Source organism: Morone saxatilis, unplaced genomic scaffold, assembly GCF_004916995.1.
Source record: "Morone saxatilis isolate NCDOM2014 unplaced genomic scaffold, NCSU_SB_2.0 Contig2, whole genome shotgun sequence".
In the NCBI taxonomy this organism is placed as follows: Eukaryota; Metazoa; Chordata; class Actinopteri; family Moronidae; genus Morone; species Morone saxatilis.
Window position 1 is genome coordinate 22,941,829 of NW_023339762.1, and position 12,968 is coordinate 22,954,796.

At 40.8% G+C, this 12,968-nt stretch overlaps 1 protein-coding gene across 5 annotated transcripts in view; it reads left to right on the top strand.

Annotated features, from left to right (window-relative positions):
* srgap1a (SLIT-ROBO Rho GTPase activating protein 1a) overlaps positions 1 to 12,968 on the top strand; it is a 50,637-nt gene that overhangs the window by 10,472 nt on the left and 27,197 nt on the right. For all 5 annotated transcript variants that reach the window (XM_035664900.1, XM_035664901.1, XM_035664899.1 and 2 more), the window contains exons 3-7: positions 2,591 to 2,653; positions 6,123 to 6,302; positions 7,048 to 7,176; positions 8,826 to 9,047; positions 9,613 to 9,714. In XM_035664900.1, the coding sequence (XP_035520793.1) occupies positions 2,591 to 2,653; positions 6,123 to 6,302; positions 7,048 to 7,176; positions 8,826 to 9,047; positions 9,613 to 9,714 (696 nt within the window). The remainder of the gene's footprint in view (positions 1 to 2,590; positions 2,654 to 6,122; positions 6,303 to 7,047; positions 7,177 to 8,825; positions 9,048 to 9,612; positions 9,715 to 12,968) is intronic.

Here is a 12,968-nt window from a genome sequence, read left to right on the forward strand (position 1 = left end):
TCTCTCTCTCTCTCACACACGCTCTCTCCGGCTCATGTGATCACTGAGAGGGCTTTTCATTGAGCTCTGGATCACTTCCCAGTCTTCTCAATGGAGAAGAGCTGACAAGTGTTAGATCTGACAGATAGTCAAAGGTTCTGTCCTCTGAACCAACTGTTGCTAATGGAGTTTCCCACAGGTAAAGGCCTGTGTCTTTACTATCTTTGTAATATGTAATAATCTACAATTGATAGGTAGTTTACTTAAAATATGGTTCTGTCATCTTTTGCAGGATACAATTACAGATCTACCATGAACTGAAGGACAAGATCAATCTATAATTTACCAAAAATACCTTTTTGTAGCTCCCTTATCTAAACTCCATTCTCAAACACACCTGAGTTAGGGTTTGACTCTTGCCAAGTTTTTGGCTTCTAAAGCTCTGGTTATCCAGGCTTACAGGCTGTTTTCCCTCTGATCAGCTAAGAACTACAAATCAGGGAACTGACAGACAAGGTGATGGTTGGGAAAATGTTGCCAATCGGTCAGGTCACCCAGCACGACACTCTTATTTCAGACACCAGTCTGGCACCTGCTAACTGAGAGTTTAATCCTCTTTGCTGTCTATTCATATACTTGGACATTGTGCAGCTTTAACTGTGAGCCACTTGTGAAGACCAAGAGTGAGCGTTTGTGAACACAAGTTTTCACAAGATTGCTTCTGTCTTGATCTGTTGCATGTTAAGAGTTCAGAACTGAAAATTGGTCTCATTGTGTGTCAGAAGGAACATATTTGTAAACTCACCTGATTCAATGAGGTGTGTGACCTCAATGGAGCCTCTTATCTGTTGCCAACACCCACATGAGGCCACAGAGCATGTGTGACTCATCTAATCTCAAGTCAGGAAATCCCATACATTGTTCAGTGTTAGGGTATTATTGCCATGAACACTACTTCAAAATTTTAGTAATAGTAGGTTCTTGAAAACAGTTTATATACAACCAAATGTAAGTAATGTAACAAAGAAATGTGTGTTTGTAATTTTTTGGCCCTGCTGTTAGCTGGTTTGCTTCAGATTAGCTCACCGTATGCTCCAGACCCTGCAGCTAATACTAGCAGACAGACTGCTCACAAATTCTGGAATTGCAACAAGTATAAAAACATGGCTCAGAAAATCCCCTTAAATCCTATTTAATGCATATTTTAGAATCTACTTTAAAAAAAATATAAAAAATCCTCCATGTTTTTCCACACTTGTGCACTCTGTGTGTGCAACAGCATCTTTTAAAGTGTTTAAAGAGTTTTATTTTAAATAAACAAAGGTATTAAACACATTGTGTATTATAGGAGGTCTAACAAATGTGATGAAGGCATTTCCTTCCTTATAAAACATTTCCATAGCCAACTTTTGTATTTTTTAATTCCTTGTTTATTATTAATTGTTTATATCCATTGTTTCTAGCTTTCAAACGACCAACATAATAGCTTGAAACCAGCTGCTTTGTGCTCATGCATGATAAAAAAAATAGGGACCCATATTTAAAAACCTCACTCCATCACACTCTACTATTTCTATTGGTCAAAACCTCCACGGTGTGCTTTTAATAATTATCAATTGCAGTTGTAGCTTTTATTTATTTTTGACGATCTTTGCCCTTTAAGAAATCTGCAATGCACTCTATACTTGATCAGAAGTAAATCACCACTCTAACCCACTACTCTAGGTGGTTCAATCCCTACTCAGAACCCTCTTATAGCCTTTTGCAGGGAGCGGCTCCCAGAATGAGATTTGTCTGAGCATAATTGGGTTAAAGAAAAGACCTGGAGTGCGGGCCAAGGCTGTAACATCATCCAGGTAGCAGCGTGTGGTATCAACTGTAGTAGAGAGATCAAAAATTCATTGTCATGACTCATAATCTCATAAACATGTGATACAGTATATGAGTCAGTGTGAAGGAAATATGGGAGCTCCATAGTTAAATTAATAGTGAAAGCCCCTCTAAATCCATCACAGCATTACTGTTAAACTGTATCCCACTACCGTGAGATGCATTAATGTGGGCGTGTGTGTGTGTGTGTGTGTGTGATAGTGTTACTGACTCAGCCTTGTGGCATGGCTGATTGAGTTAACATATTTGGGAAAAATCTTTCACATTGAGGCGTAGAAGCTAGATAATGTGTTGAGCATGTGGACGGGGAAACTCAAGCTGTGTTCGACGATTTGAGTGGAAAAGCCACGGTGACATTGATACCACTTTCACACAGAAACCCTGTATTTGACACAGGATGATAAATCTACTGTTCTGTTTTGGGTTTGTATCATTCAAACCACGGGTCAATGTCTGGTCGTTGTACACCATTCATATAATACCTAAAATACAGTAAGTGGTGTGCATTTGTTGGCAAGTTTCACATCAATAAAAGTAGCTGCTGCAGTGTTTTATAATGGAAATTCAACTTGGCAGACAGGACTGACAGCATGGTGCCACTGTATTGGTTTGTGTTGTCTATCATTTGTGTTGGGAAATATTCTTTGTGTATTTTACCCTGTCGAATTACTGATTTGCTGTCACAATCTCATCGCTTTCTTCTTCTGTGTTTCTTTTTCAGAGCAAGGAAATAGCCTTTCAGCTCCAGGAAGACTTAATGAAGGTCCTAAATGAGCTATACACAGTAAGTAGTAATGACTGCCTTTGTTTTTAACTAATGCACTTAGTAGATTTGTCTTTGCTGTGGTTGAGACTGGTTTATAGCACGGAGCTAACTCTCTTCTAACTGCTTGTAACAGCTTGAAGTCTTTAACACTGTAGCTGAAAGATATCTGCAGGATGAAATATTCAACACACAAGCAAATAGACTACGACCAAAAATTGCTCAAGCTGTAGGGAAACACAATCTCTTTTTCCTTCATGAGCTGGTTATCCAAACTGAACTATCAACTTTATGTTTGCTTGACTCATTAGAGGTCGTATTCTGTTTTAAAGGCTCTTATCAGCTGTGTTTTCTAGCTCTTCAAAACAAATTCATGCAAAGCCACACCAGGGGGTAGGAGCCAAATAGCAACTTGCCTTATACATTTTCTTTCCTCTTTTTTGCATTGTTGCCTTTATTTAGTAGTTGACAGTAGGGACAGATGGCATACCAAGGGAGAGCGATTACATGCAACAGAGGTCCCCAGTCAGCATTGAATCAGGGATGTTGCAATTACATGCCATATATTTATTTTGAGAAACACAAAATGGTAAACGAAGCATTGGCTGCCGACCTTTGAACCCAAGGGTTAAACATTAAACCAGACCATCAGATTTCTTCATCAAACATCTGCAGTCTGGTTTATATAAAGGCCATTTCATCTCCTCCGTGCAGTGACTTTGCTGTAAGTAGTTTGTCTGTGTCTAACTCTGACCTTGGTGGAGAAAGGATCTTAAATCATGAATCAATAGCTAATTCCACTGCCTTAATTGCCCCAGTCAGCCCTGTTCAGTTGAAGTGTAGTCTAATGCTTCACAGATGTTGTTGGACAATTAGACGCTGATGTATTCTTACACAGGATGACTGGATGGAATCGAGGCTTGATTTTATTGCATATAGCATAGCTCATAAGCCATGTTGTTTATATATGATATATGATACAGGCATACATAGTGTCATATCAGCTACCTTAGTCACTGACAGACCGCAGCAACAAAAACATGTCATTAAAGTAAAACAAATAAAATGGAATTCAGTCATAGTTGTGATGTGTTTTTGTGTCATCAGCCATGTAATTCCTCACAAACAAACAATTTATCCTCCTCATTAATCGTCATGGTAACCTGGGATGTACACAGATGGAGATACAAGTTGAGGCAGTTGCTGTTGCTTCCCAAGAGATGGAGTGATGAAGTGTTCAGTTTGCTACAGTCTGAAGTTACTCACTATAGTGGATCACCGTGGTTACACTTCCAGTCGATGGTTGCGCTGCTCCAAACACAACAACGTGTTACTCCAAACTCAATGTGTGTCACTCTCACCACAGTCCACACTCCAGATTTGACCTGGTTTAGCCCCTGTGGGAGGACTCACACATATTCACACATATTCACACACACACACACACACACACACACACACATACTAGGTAGCTATTGCATCAGACAGCCACAGTCCCAATGTCAGTTTCCGCCAATGAAATAACAGGTCTGCTCTATCTCTAAATATGTCCCTCTAAAAGAAACACCAAAGTAAACACAGCAGCGGCAGAGTCCAGACCAGTAAGTGAGGAGTACAGGGCCCAAGGTCAGTCACCCATCTCTAAACTGGTTCCAGTTAGGTCAAACCCCACCAAAGGCAGAGGGCTCTCGACAAATCAGGCTTTGCTCCGTTGTTCCACTCAAACAGAAATAACTCAGTTTGGGGAAAAGATGTTTAGATTTTGAGATGGGTGAGTCTCTATGTGTACTGAAGTTGAGGTTTTGTGCAGACAAGTGTATAGCATTCACAGGTTGTGGAGCTGTAATTTGCTGGAGTTGGTTCATTCCAGGTTAAACCACTGGTGCTCTATATTGCTGCGTTCTCCTGGGAGTTTGAATGTATTTTCTGCCTTTGTTCTCAGTTCAGTACATTTGGCCAGCTGCCATGAACCCAGGCTCATGGAGCTTCTCACACAATGTAGTTTATTTGCTCCTTTGAAAAAATTAAATTCCCAAAAAAACACAAAGATGACTAAACAAGCATACAAAGAAAAACTTTCATACTTTTCCTGTTATAATGTTGGGTTGATTATTTGGAAAGGTTAAAGGTAGTAGAATATAGTACAAACTCATCTCCCCTCTCCTTCTACACTAATGACTCTGTGACCTCTGTGAGGTCTGGATTAGCTTGTATTTTGCTGTTGACACTTTGCAAGTTGGCAGCTCCAAATGGCAGTGAGACGTGAGAGGACAAATAAGATGAAACATTTGGTGAATGCGTTTTGTTCTTGATAGTGCACCTGCTTTTGTTTGTGAAAATAATTTTGTGTATATAATAATTGGCAGGGGATGGTACAATACTTTCTATTGCAGTCTGTATACTTATTTTATATAAAAAGCCATAATACTACTATAAATGGTAATTGTTCATTTTCATACATCGGTGAGGGTCAGTGAGTTCTCTTCCTTATGACTCAATATTAGTTTCAAGGACTTCAGCCTCATTTCTCCTCCAGCCAGTGATTCATCTGCACTGTCCGCAAAGCAGATTTGTTCTTGCCTCTCCCGAAGATGTTAGCCAGTGCTAATAAGACTTTTAGAATCTCTCTGCCATTTGAACAATTCATTGTTTATGTTTCATTGTGGTTTACCTGCTACTTAACAATTGAGTCACTGCTAAATGGATTCATGGAATAAGTATGAGTAATGCTCATACTCCAACCTCTTCTCATGAAGATGACTCAAATCATAGGAAGTAGTGTTAATCAGCCATTCACTATCAAGGTAATGCATTTTCCTTGTACTGAATAGCTACAGTATGATGACACGAGGGGCGGAAGGGTTCAACTTATTTGCCGTTATTACCTTTAGAAAAATAAATTTTTAGACCTAACGAAAAATGTTAGTCCTCAAATCCCAGGAGGTCTTCTTGTGGCATGGACCCATTACAGCTTAAGATGAACTTTAATACAATCTGAATTAAAACCTTATTAAACCAATAAACCAACCTCCCTCCAATAACCTCATGTCAAAATTAGAGGGCAAACCAAAATTTCTGTATTTTTTTTTTTTAAAACACTGAGCCCTGAAGGCAGCATGTTAGATTTAGCTGCAGTGATTTGTGGTTGTTGTGGCCGTATGAGCGCCTCTTATAAAAAGGCTGGAGAGAATCTGTCTTTGGTTTGTGGTTTAGGGAGAGACGAACCGCCTGCTGTGAGATGAGTTGAATCGATTTGTAATGAATGAGCGGGTCGAAGGATGTCTGTGTGTTATAAAAGGGAAGTCTCGACTATGAAGATGGATTATTCTGACCTCTGACCTCAGCCACTGACCTGAAACTCAACTTTTAACAAACACAGCACAACAGTTTCAGGATGTTGCTAGTCTTAAAAAAGGGAATAATGACTTATTGAAACATGCCTTAAGGATGACTTTCTCTTCAGCTTATTGACACTTTTGTTTATCTCCAGGTGATGAAGACCTACCACATGTATCACTCGGAGAGCATCAGTGCAGAGAGCAAGCTGAAGGAGGCTGAGAAACAGGAGGAAAAGCAGATTGGCAGGGGAGATCCAGTCTTCAGCATCCGAATGGAGGACAAATACCAGAGGCGCAGCTCTGTGAAAAAGATTGAGAAGATGAAAGAGAAGGTAAAACGCCAGGGGTTCGCAGTCCTTAACTATTTTTATCCGATCCAATTTGCAGTTAAACTAGTACACAAACCATTCACTTTTCCATTACACATTTTCTTTTCGTAGTTTGTATGCAACGAAATATCTGATCATGCTTTTTGGGCCACAGCACAGCTTTTTCAGAGGTCCCGCTGACCTGAGTGAAGGAAAACACACTGTAAGCGCTGTCAAATCAAAGCAGGCTTTGTTTCTCAGAACAGGCCTGTTTTCTGTTACATCTATGTGGCAGATGTCTGAACTGCCTTTTTAACAAGACTCTTCCTGCCATGCATTCAGGAAGTGTTAAAATATGGATGATTTGCGTGTGTGAGTCAGAGTCCATTGGTCAGTGGATGGTGACTAACGGACAGCCTTGTATTTGTCTGTGGTAGAGAGGAAGTGTAGGACAAAGACAGATGGCTCAGACTGAGGTACCCTAGTTGAAGTGAAGGACACAGGCTGTTTTTAGTTTAAGTTTTTATTCTTTCATTCTTGTTCCCTTTTTTTTTTGGTGCTATTTTTAACATAATTTACCTTATTTCTTCTCTACTGTTTATTGGAGCTGTTGTTTGGCCAGTAATCCAGTCTCAGCTCCGAGACACGAAGTGCGTGCAGAGACTTAAAAGCACAATCACTTGTCAAAAAGGCAATTCTCGACTCATTAAAACTCTCGTTCACTTTGTTGCTGTCTGTTTCTCATTCTTGCGTCTAATTCTCTCATCAGCGTCAAGCCAAGTACTCTGAGAACAAGCTGAAGTCGATCAAAGCCCGGAACGAGTACCTACTGACACTGGAAGCGTCAAACTCCTCCGTTTTCAAATACTACATCCACGACCTGTCGGACTTAATTGATGTAAGTATATAAAACCACATGCTTTTATCAGCGCTGTTCTGAGACAGCTTCATCTTCAGTGTTGTTTGTCTCTAGTGAGACTGGAAAAAAGTTATTTTTTAAGGATACTCAACAGAACTGAACACACACTTTGCAGTCATCTTTCTATTTACTGACACCATCCCCCCTTCCTAAGGTAGATTTTAATAAGTTTCTTTGTGCTCTTCATGCAGAGGATTGCTATTCAGGGGTATTTTCACAGACCTTTTGAAGAGATTTAAAATCATGATCAGAGGAGACACTGATGACTTTAGCAGTCGGGCCCGATATAAAAGAGATCTAAGAGCACCAGACTGTGGGATGGAAATTACAGTGCAGGACAGTATTAAAGCAGCTTATTAACTTTTGTAAAGAAAACTATTCTTTCCTTTTTTTCTTCTCTTCATGTCATTATTGAAAACCCACATATTATATTCAGTTCTGCTATGTTTTTCTGACAGTTTTGAAATGTTTCCACATCTTTCAGACTGTCTGAATACAGAGCAGGAGTGACCCTGAACCTGAAACCTAGTTTCTTTTTGTCACGTAGCCTACTGCTGTGGGTCGTCACTCCATTCACTACAGAACTCACACCAAAATCTACTCAGGGTTGCAAGCAGATTGTTTGACCTTTTTTGCTACTGTACTGATAAATGTGATTTCTTTATGGCTCACCTGTGTTATTATTATCTTGTTAGAGAAATAAACTTACTGCACCATTTTCTCTGCCATTTCTAAGGAAAGGGGAAGCCAGGTTTTTAGCAAGCGTTTTGGGGGTTTTATATTCCAGGCAGGACTGAAAGAGAAGAGAACTGCAACCTCTATTCAACGGCATGCTGTGTGCTGAAATTACCCCTCTCCCTGCTTTGCTCACACGCCTTCACATCTCACCAGGGTGTGTGTGTGTGTGTGTGTGGGATGCACTCTGTGTGAGTTGTATGTGCTGGCTGACACACATTCGTTTATTGATAAAGGATATTTGTTTTTTATAGTCGAAAACAAAGTGTACAAACTGGCTGGTAGTGTTATCATGTTTGTGTCTGTCTGTGTTTGTTGGTGCCTGGGGCATGTCTTTCTTCCCAGAAGAGATCTTGTACAAGGTTCTTGATATTAAAAATCAGCTTTAGATCCTGGAGGTAACATTAATTAACACTGAGGTAATATTATGTAACACGGAGGCTTCACTGCTGGCTCAGAAAGTGCTGGACTGTTTAATTGTGAAATTTGTCTTATTTAAAGGTCAAATCATATTTTCTGACCATATATGAGTCAATCACAGGTATATTTGGACATACATAAGTCATGTTCCTGTCATCATAAATGTCTGGCAATCATTTTGTGGGTTTGGGCATTTGATCAGACAAAACAAGCTATTTAATTGTTATTTGCAGCCTTAGTTTTGTGTTGGTTGGTGTATTGAGACCTGTAGGATAAATTGTGTTCCTGTCATAGTAGGTTTCTGTCCAGGGTTCATGAATTTTGGTGGTGGGGCAACTGTTTTGTTTTGCTGCTGGAAACATGCAAAAAAATTAAAATTTCAAGTTTTCATTTCTTATAAGTTCTATAAATTATAACAACTCATCTTCCTGATTTTCCATCTGACATTCACTCTCTTCTTTCCCCTCTTCCAGTGTTGTGATTTGGGGTACCACGCCAGTCTGAACCGGGCCCTGCGGACCTACCTGTCAGCCGAATACAACCTCGAGACGTCACGCCACGAGGGTCTTGACATCATAGAGAATGCCGTAGACAGTCTGGACCCCCGGAGTGACCGACAGAGGTTCATGGAGATGTACCCTACGGCCTTCTGTCCACCGGCAAAATTTGAGTTTCAGCCTCATATGGGAGACGAGGTACATAGTACATAAAAAGTAGTAGATGGGATGGTGAAAAGCAGTTGTGCATTTGTGGTATGGTAATATGGAACTGTATTTGGAGGGGAAACTGCAAAAATAAACCATATGTATACCATGAATTTCATGATGTTTTGTTTCCAAAAACAACATGGAAGTGAATTTGGAGTTGATTTAAAAAAAGTCTCAGGCATAATGAGGTCTGATTGTCAGTGGCTTAAGTGCAGCGTTTTACTGCATGTTAGCTGCCGGATCAGGTTTTATGGGGCACTGAATTTGACAAATCATGTGTTAATTCTCCCCCTGCAGTCATGTAGCTCAACATGTGTTATGAGTTTTCGGTTTTTGGCTGGCACTGCCAACGCTGATATCATGTCTGTTTACTAGCTGTTGTTGTGTGGCTGTCTGCATTCAGTTGGCAAAAGTCACTGCGGTCTGCTCTGCAATTGAAAAAGAATTTGGGTAGCTGCATCCTGTTTAAACCAGAGGCCTCCTTTTTCCTTCAGTAGGTTGTAATTTCAGGTTCCTGATCATTGACTGTGTATTTCCTCATTTATTTTTCCAGGTGTGTCAGATCTCAGTGCAGCCACCGGTGAACGGAGAACTCATCCTGAGGTTCCAGCAGCTACAGTCTCGCCTGGCTACTCTGAAGATTGAGAACGAAGAGGTAAAATGGCGCAAATCAATTGAACACATTATACAGGTATTTGTGGCGTGTGGGGGTTTAGATATGTCAAACGTGTCAAAACTATTCTCTGTTGCTCCAGTTTCGTCGTCTGCCAGAGATGCAGGAGTTTAGTTATGCTTCTATTTGTTGGTTGCAAGATGACAGTTGCAGAACATTAAAACTGTTTAACAAAGTTAACTTTAGCCAGAAGTCATCCAAGGTGAGACAGAGAATAGTTGCTGATGATCGCTCAAGAAATCTAAGTTTTTGTTGCATATACACACTACACACAGACACAACCATGCACACTCTGTATTTTCCTCTCTCCCTCATGCCCTGCAGGTAGCCATCAAACCCTCTCTGTGAAGCCTCCATTTTTGCTCCCACCGGTAGAATTCACTGTCTCGCTTTTATTTGCACAAACCTGTCCTGCGCTGCTCTGTTCTGACATTGGAGGTGCATCTCTGCTTCTCGGGCTGTATCGTTTTAATATGTCTGCAGCATGCAGACAAGTAACTCGACATTTTCTATAAAACAAAAGCCAGTAGGGGAGAAATCCCACGACTGCCACAGTTTCACATCAATGCAATCACGCCCATCAGGCTGGCTTTTGTATCATGTCTGACCTGCTTCCCCTCTATGAGCTCTATGTCTTTATTCTCTCTGTTTCTCTCCCTCCCTCCACGTCAGTGCGCTTTCTTTTTTTTATCCCACTACAAAGACTCACAGAAACACAGGAGCATGTCACTCAACTTTGTCTAGATCCACTGTGACTTCAGGTTCCTTTTCATCATATTTTCAACACTTTAGTGGAATTGATTTAAAATATATCTACTGGAATGAACGATGATGAATAGGATAGCTTCATTTTTGGGCTCATTTCAGTGTTAATTACTAGAGCTGAAACATCCGTTTAATTAATCAATTAGTTAATCAACTGAAACTTAATCTGTGAAGTTTGATCACCAATTTAGTCATTTATTCAAGCAAAAATTCCAAATATTCATTGGTTCCAGCCTTTCAGAGGTTATGGTGTTTTATATCCGTCTAAATTGAATATGTATACTATTTTTTTACATTTTATAGAAGTTATGATTAACTGATTCATAGAACAAATAATCGGATTACTTAATAATGGAAATAATCCTTAGTTGCAGCCCTGCCCTTGTGTTGTTTTATGCTGTGCATCAGGTCTGGTCAGGGTCCTGCTGCTGTCATCACAGTTCACACTGCCTGCAGTCTGTACAGTATTTCGACAACAGGGCACATACACACGCACCCCTGTGTGTGCGTGTGTGTGTGTGTGTGTGTGTGTGTGTGAGGGTATGATGACAAGCCCTGGTTGCTTCATGTCCTTTTCCGCCTGCCTCGCTGAAGCGGATGTCCTGGTGGGTCAGAATTGGAGGGCGCTGCTGCCTTGTGTTAGGATCACCAGATGGCCTCTCTTCCCGGGTACGGCGTGCCAGATACATCCTTGAAAAATGAACTTTGAAAGCGCTGTGAATGACCTATAAGCACGACTGTCAAATGTACAAGAGAGAAAAGAGAATCTGTCTTTATCCGGGCAGGAAAGGCTGCAGGGCAGTGCTTAATAGAAGTGCAGCTGTTTCCTCGAACCTCTTTGACTCCTGAAACGGTGAAAGAAAACATTGCTGAATAATGTACTCTGCATCAGTGGTGGTTGGGGTTTGAAGGCTCTCGATCTCACGTTTACTAAAGGGCTGGTGTTAACATAGCCATGCTGGGTGCCTCACTGCAGAAATTACAATTGAATATTTTTTCATTAAAAAAGTCAGATCTCCGAGGACATCGTTCATTCCAGCTCCTCAGTCAGTCAGCGTGGTTCATCCCCTTCTCAGATGTAATAATCTGCCCTTTTAGATCTTGTTTGCGTCTGTATAAGCCAGAGCTCACACAGGCTGATTTTCCTCCTCTGCTCTCTTTCGTATTCTCAAGGCGTTTCACACCAAACTCTGGCAATCTAATACCATCTCCTTTGCAGAGAGTGTTTGTTTTTCCTCAGATAAATCTCAGGGAGACACATCAAAGCCTGTATGTGTGCGTGGGAATATGTGTGTGCGTGCTCATAGCTGGATGATCAGAAGATTACACACTTACTACATGGTCTGTTGAAAGCTATGGACAGCAGTCTGCCTTTTGAGACGTGATGATAGATGTTGAAATAACTTTTAGTGATATTGTACTGCTGCCCTGCAGAATAACATTGATTTCAGAGTGTGACGAGTGGAATCATTTTGGATTTTGACATTCCAGAAGTTATTTTCAGTCCAGGGAATCATGACTGTAAGTAAGCCAGACTGATGCTTAGCCCATCGCATTGGTGGGCTGTCTGTTTGGCACCATAGGAAATACCTGAGTCATGATTCTTTATTGTAAATAAACAAACTTAATTCAATCACAGGGACTACTCTCCAGGTCTGTTGTGCCGCTACAGGGTCTAATGGCCAAATCCAGCGAGTCTCACTAAGAACTCTGTTGTAATTGAGCCCAGCAGTGAACACTGGTAACTATTCGTCTGCTGAATAATGGATAAACTCAACAGCTTTTTTTCACTGGGAGCGATTCTCTCGCATGCATGGGTCCTGTCTTCATGATGACAGCTGGGCCTCTCGCCTCCATGGGGGCCACCATGGATGAGGCTGCCAGGCACACGGGGAGAGAGATAGAGAGAGACCAAACACACTCACAACTAATGACTGTTAGTCGCAGGAGGTTACCTATTTTAGGGACCTGCTGTGGATAAAACTTTAGCACATACATGTAAAGTAACAGTGTAGACTTTTGTTTTGTTTTCTCTGTCTATTGAAGGAAGCTGGTTCCTTCTCATTCTTGTGCAGAAAATCACTCCTTTGATGACAAAATGACAATCCCAGACCGTTGTCACAAGACTGGATGAAGTTTTTGCAAAGTTTTATGATCACAGAATCCCCCATTTCCTTTTCCACGCTGTAATTAGCCGTGTTCCAACCTGCAGAATGTTTTTGCTTCATGATGGGATGGATGACACTGTAACTACATCCACATTTTATGCCTTAAGCATGTGTGTCAGCACTGTAATCCATCAGTGTTGCACATGAAAGAGATAAAGGCCACCTTGGCTTTCAGGTGCTTTTTTTTTTCTTTTTCTTTTTTGAAGGCAAAATGAGTCACAGGTCAAGCCATTTTAAGAAACTAGCTATAATCCACTGTTGTCTCTGTGTTCAGTTTCAACAGGAATCCACCTTGTTCTTTCA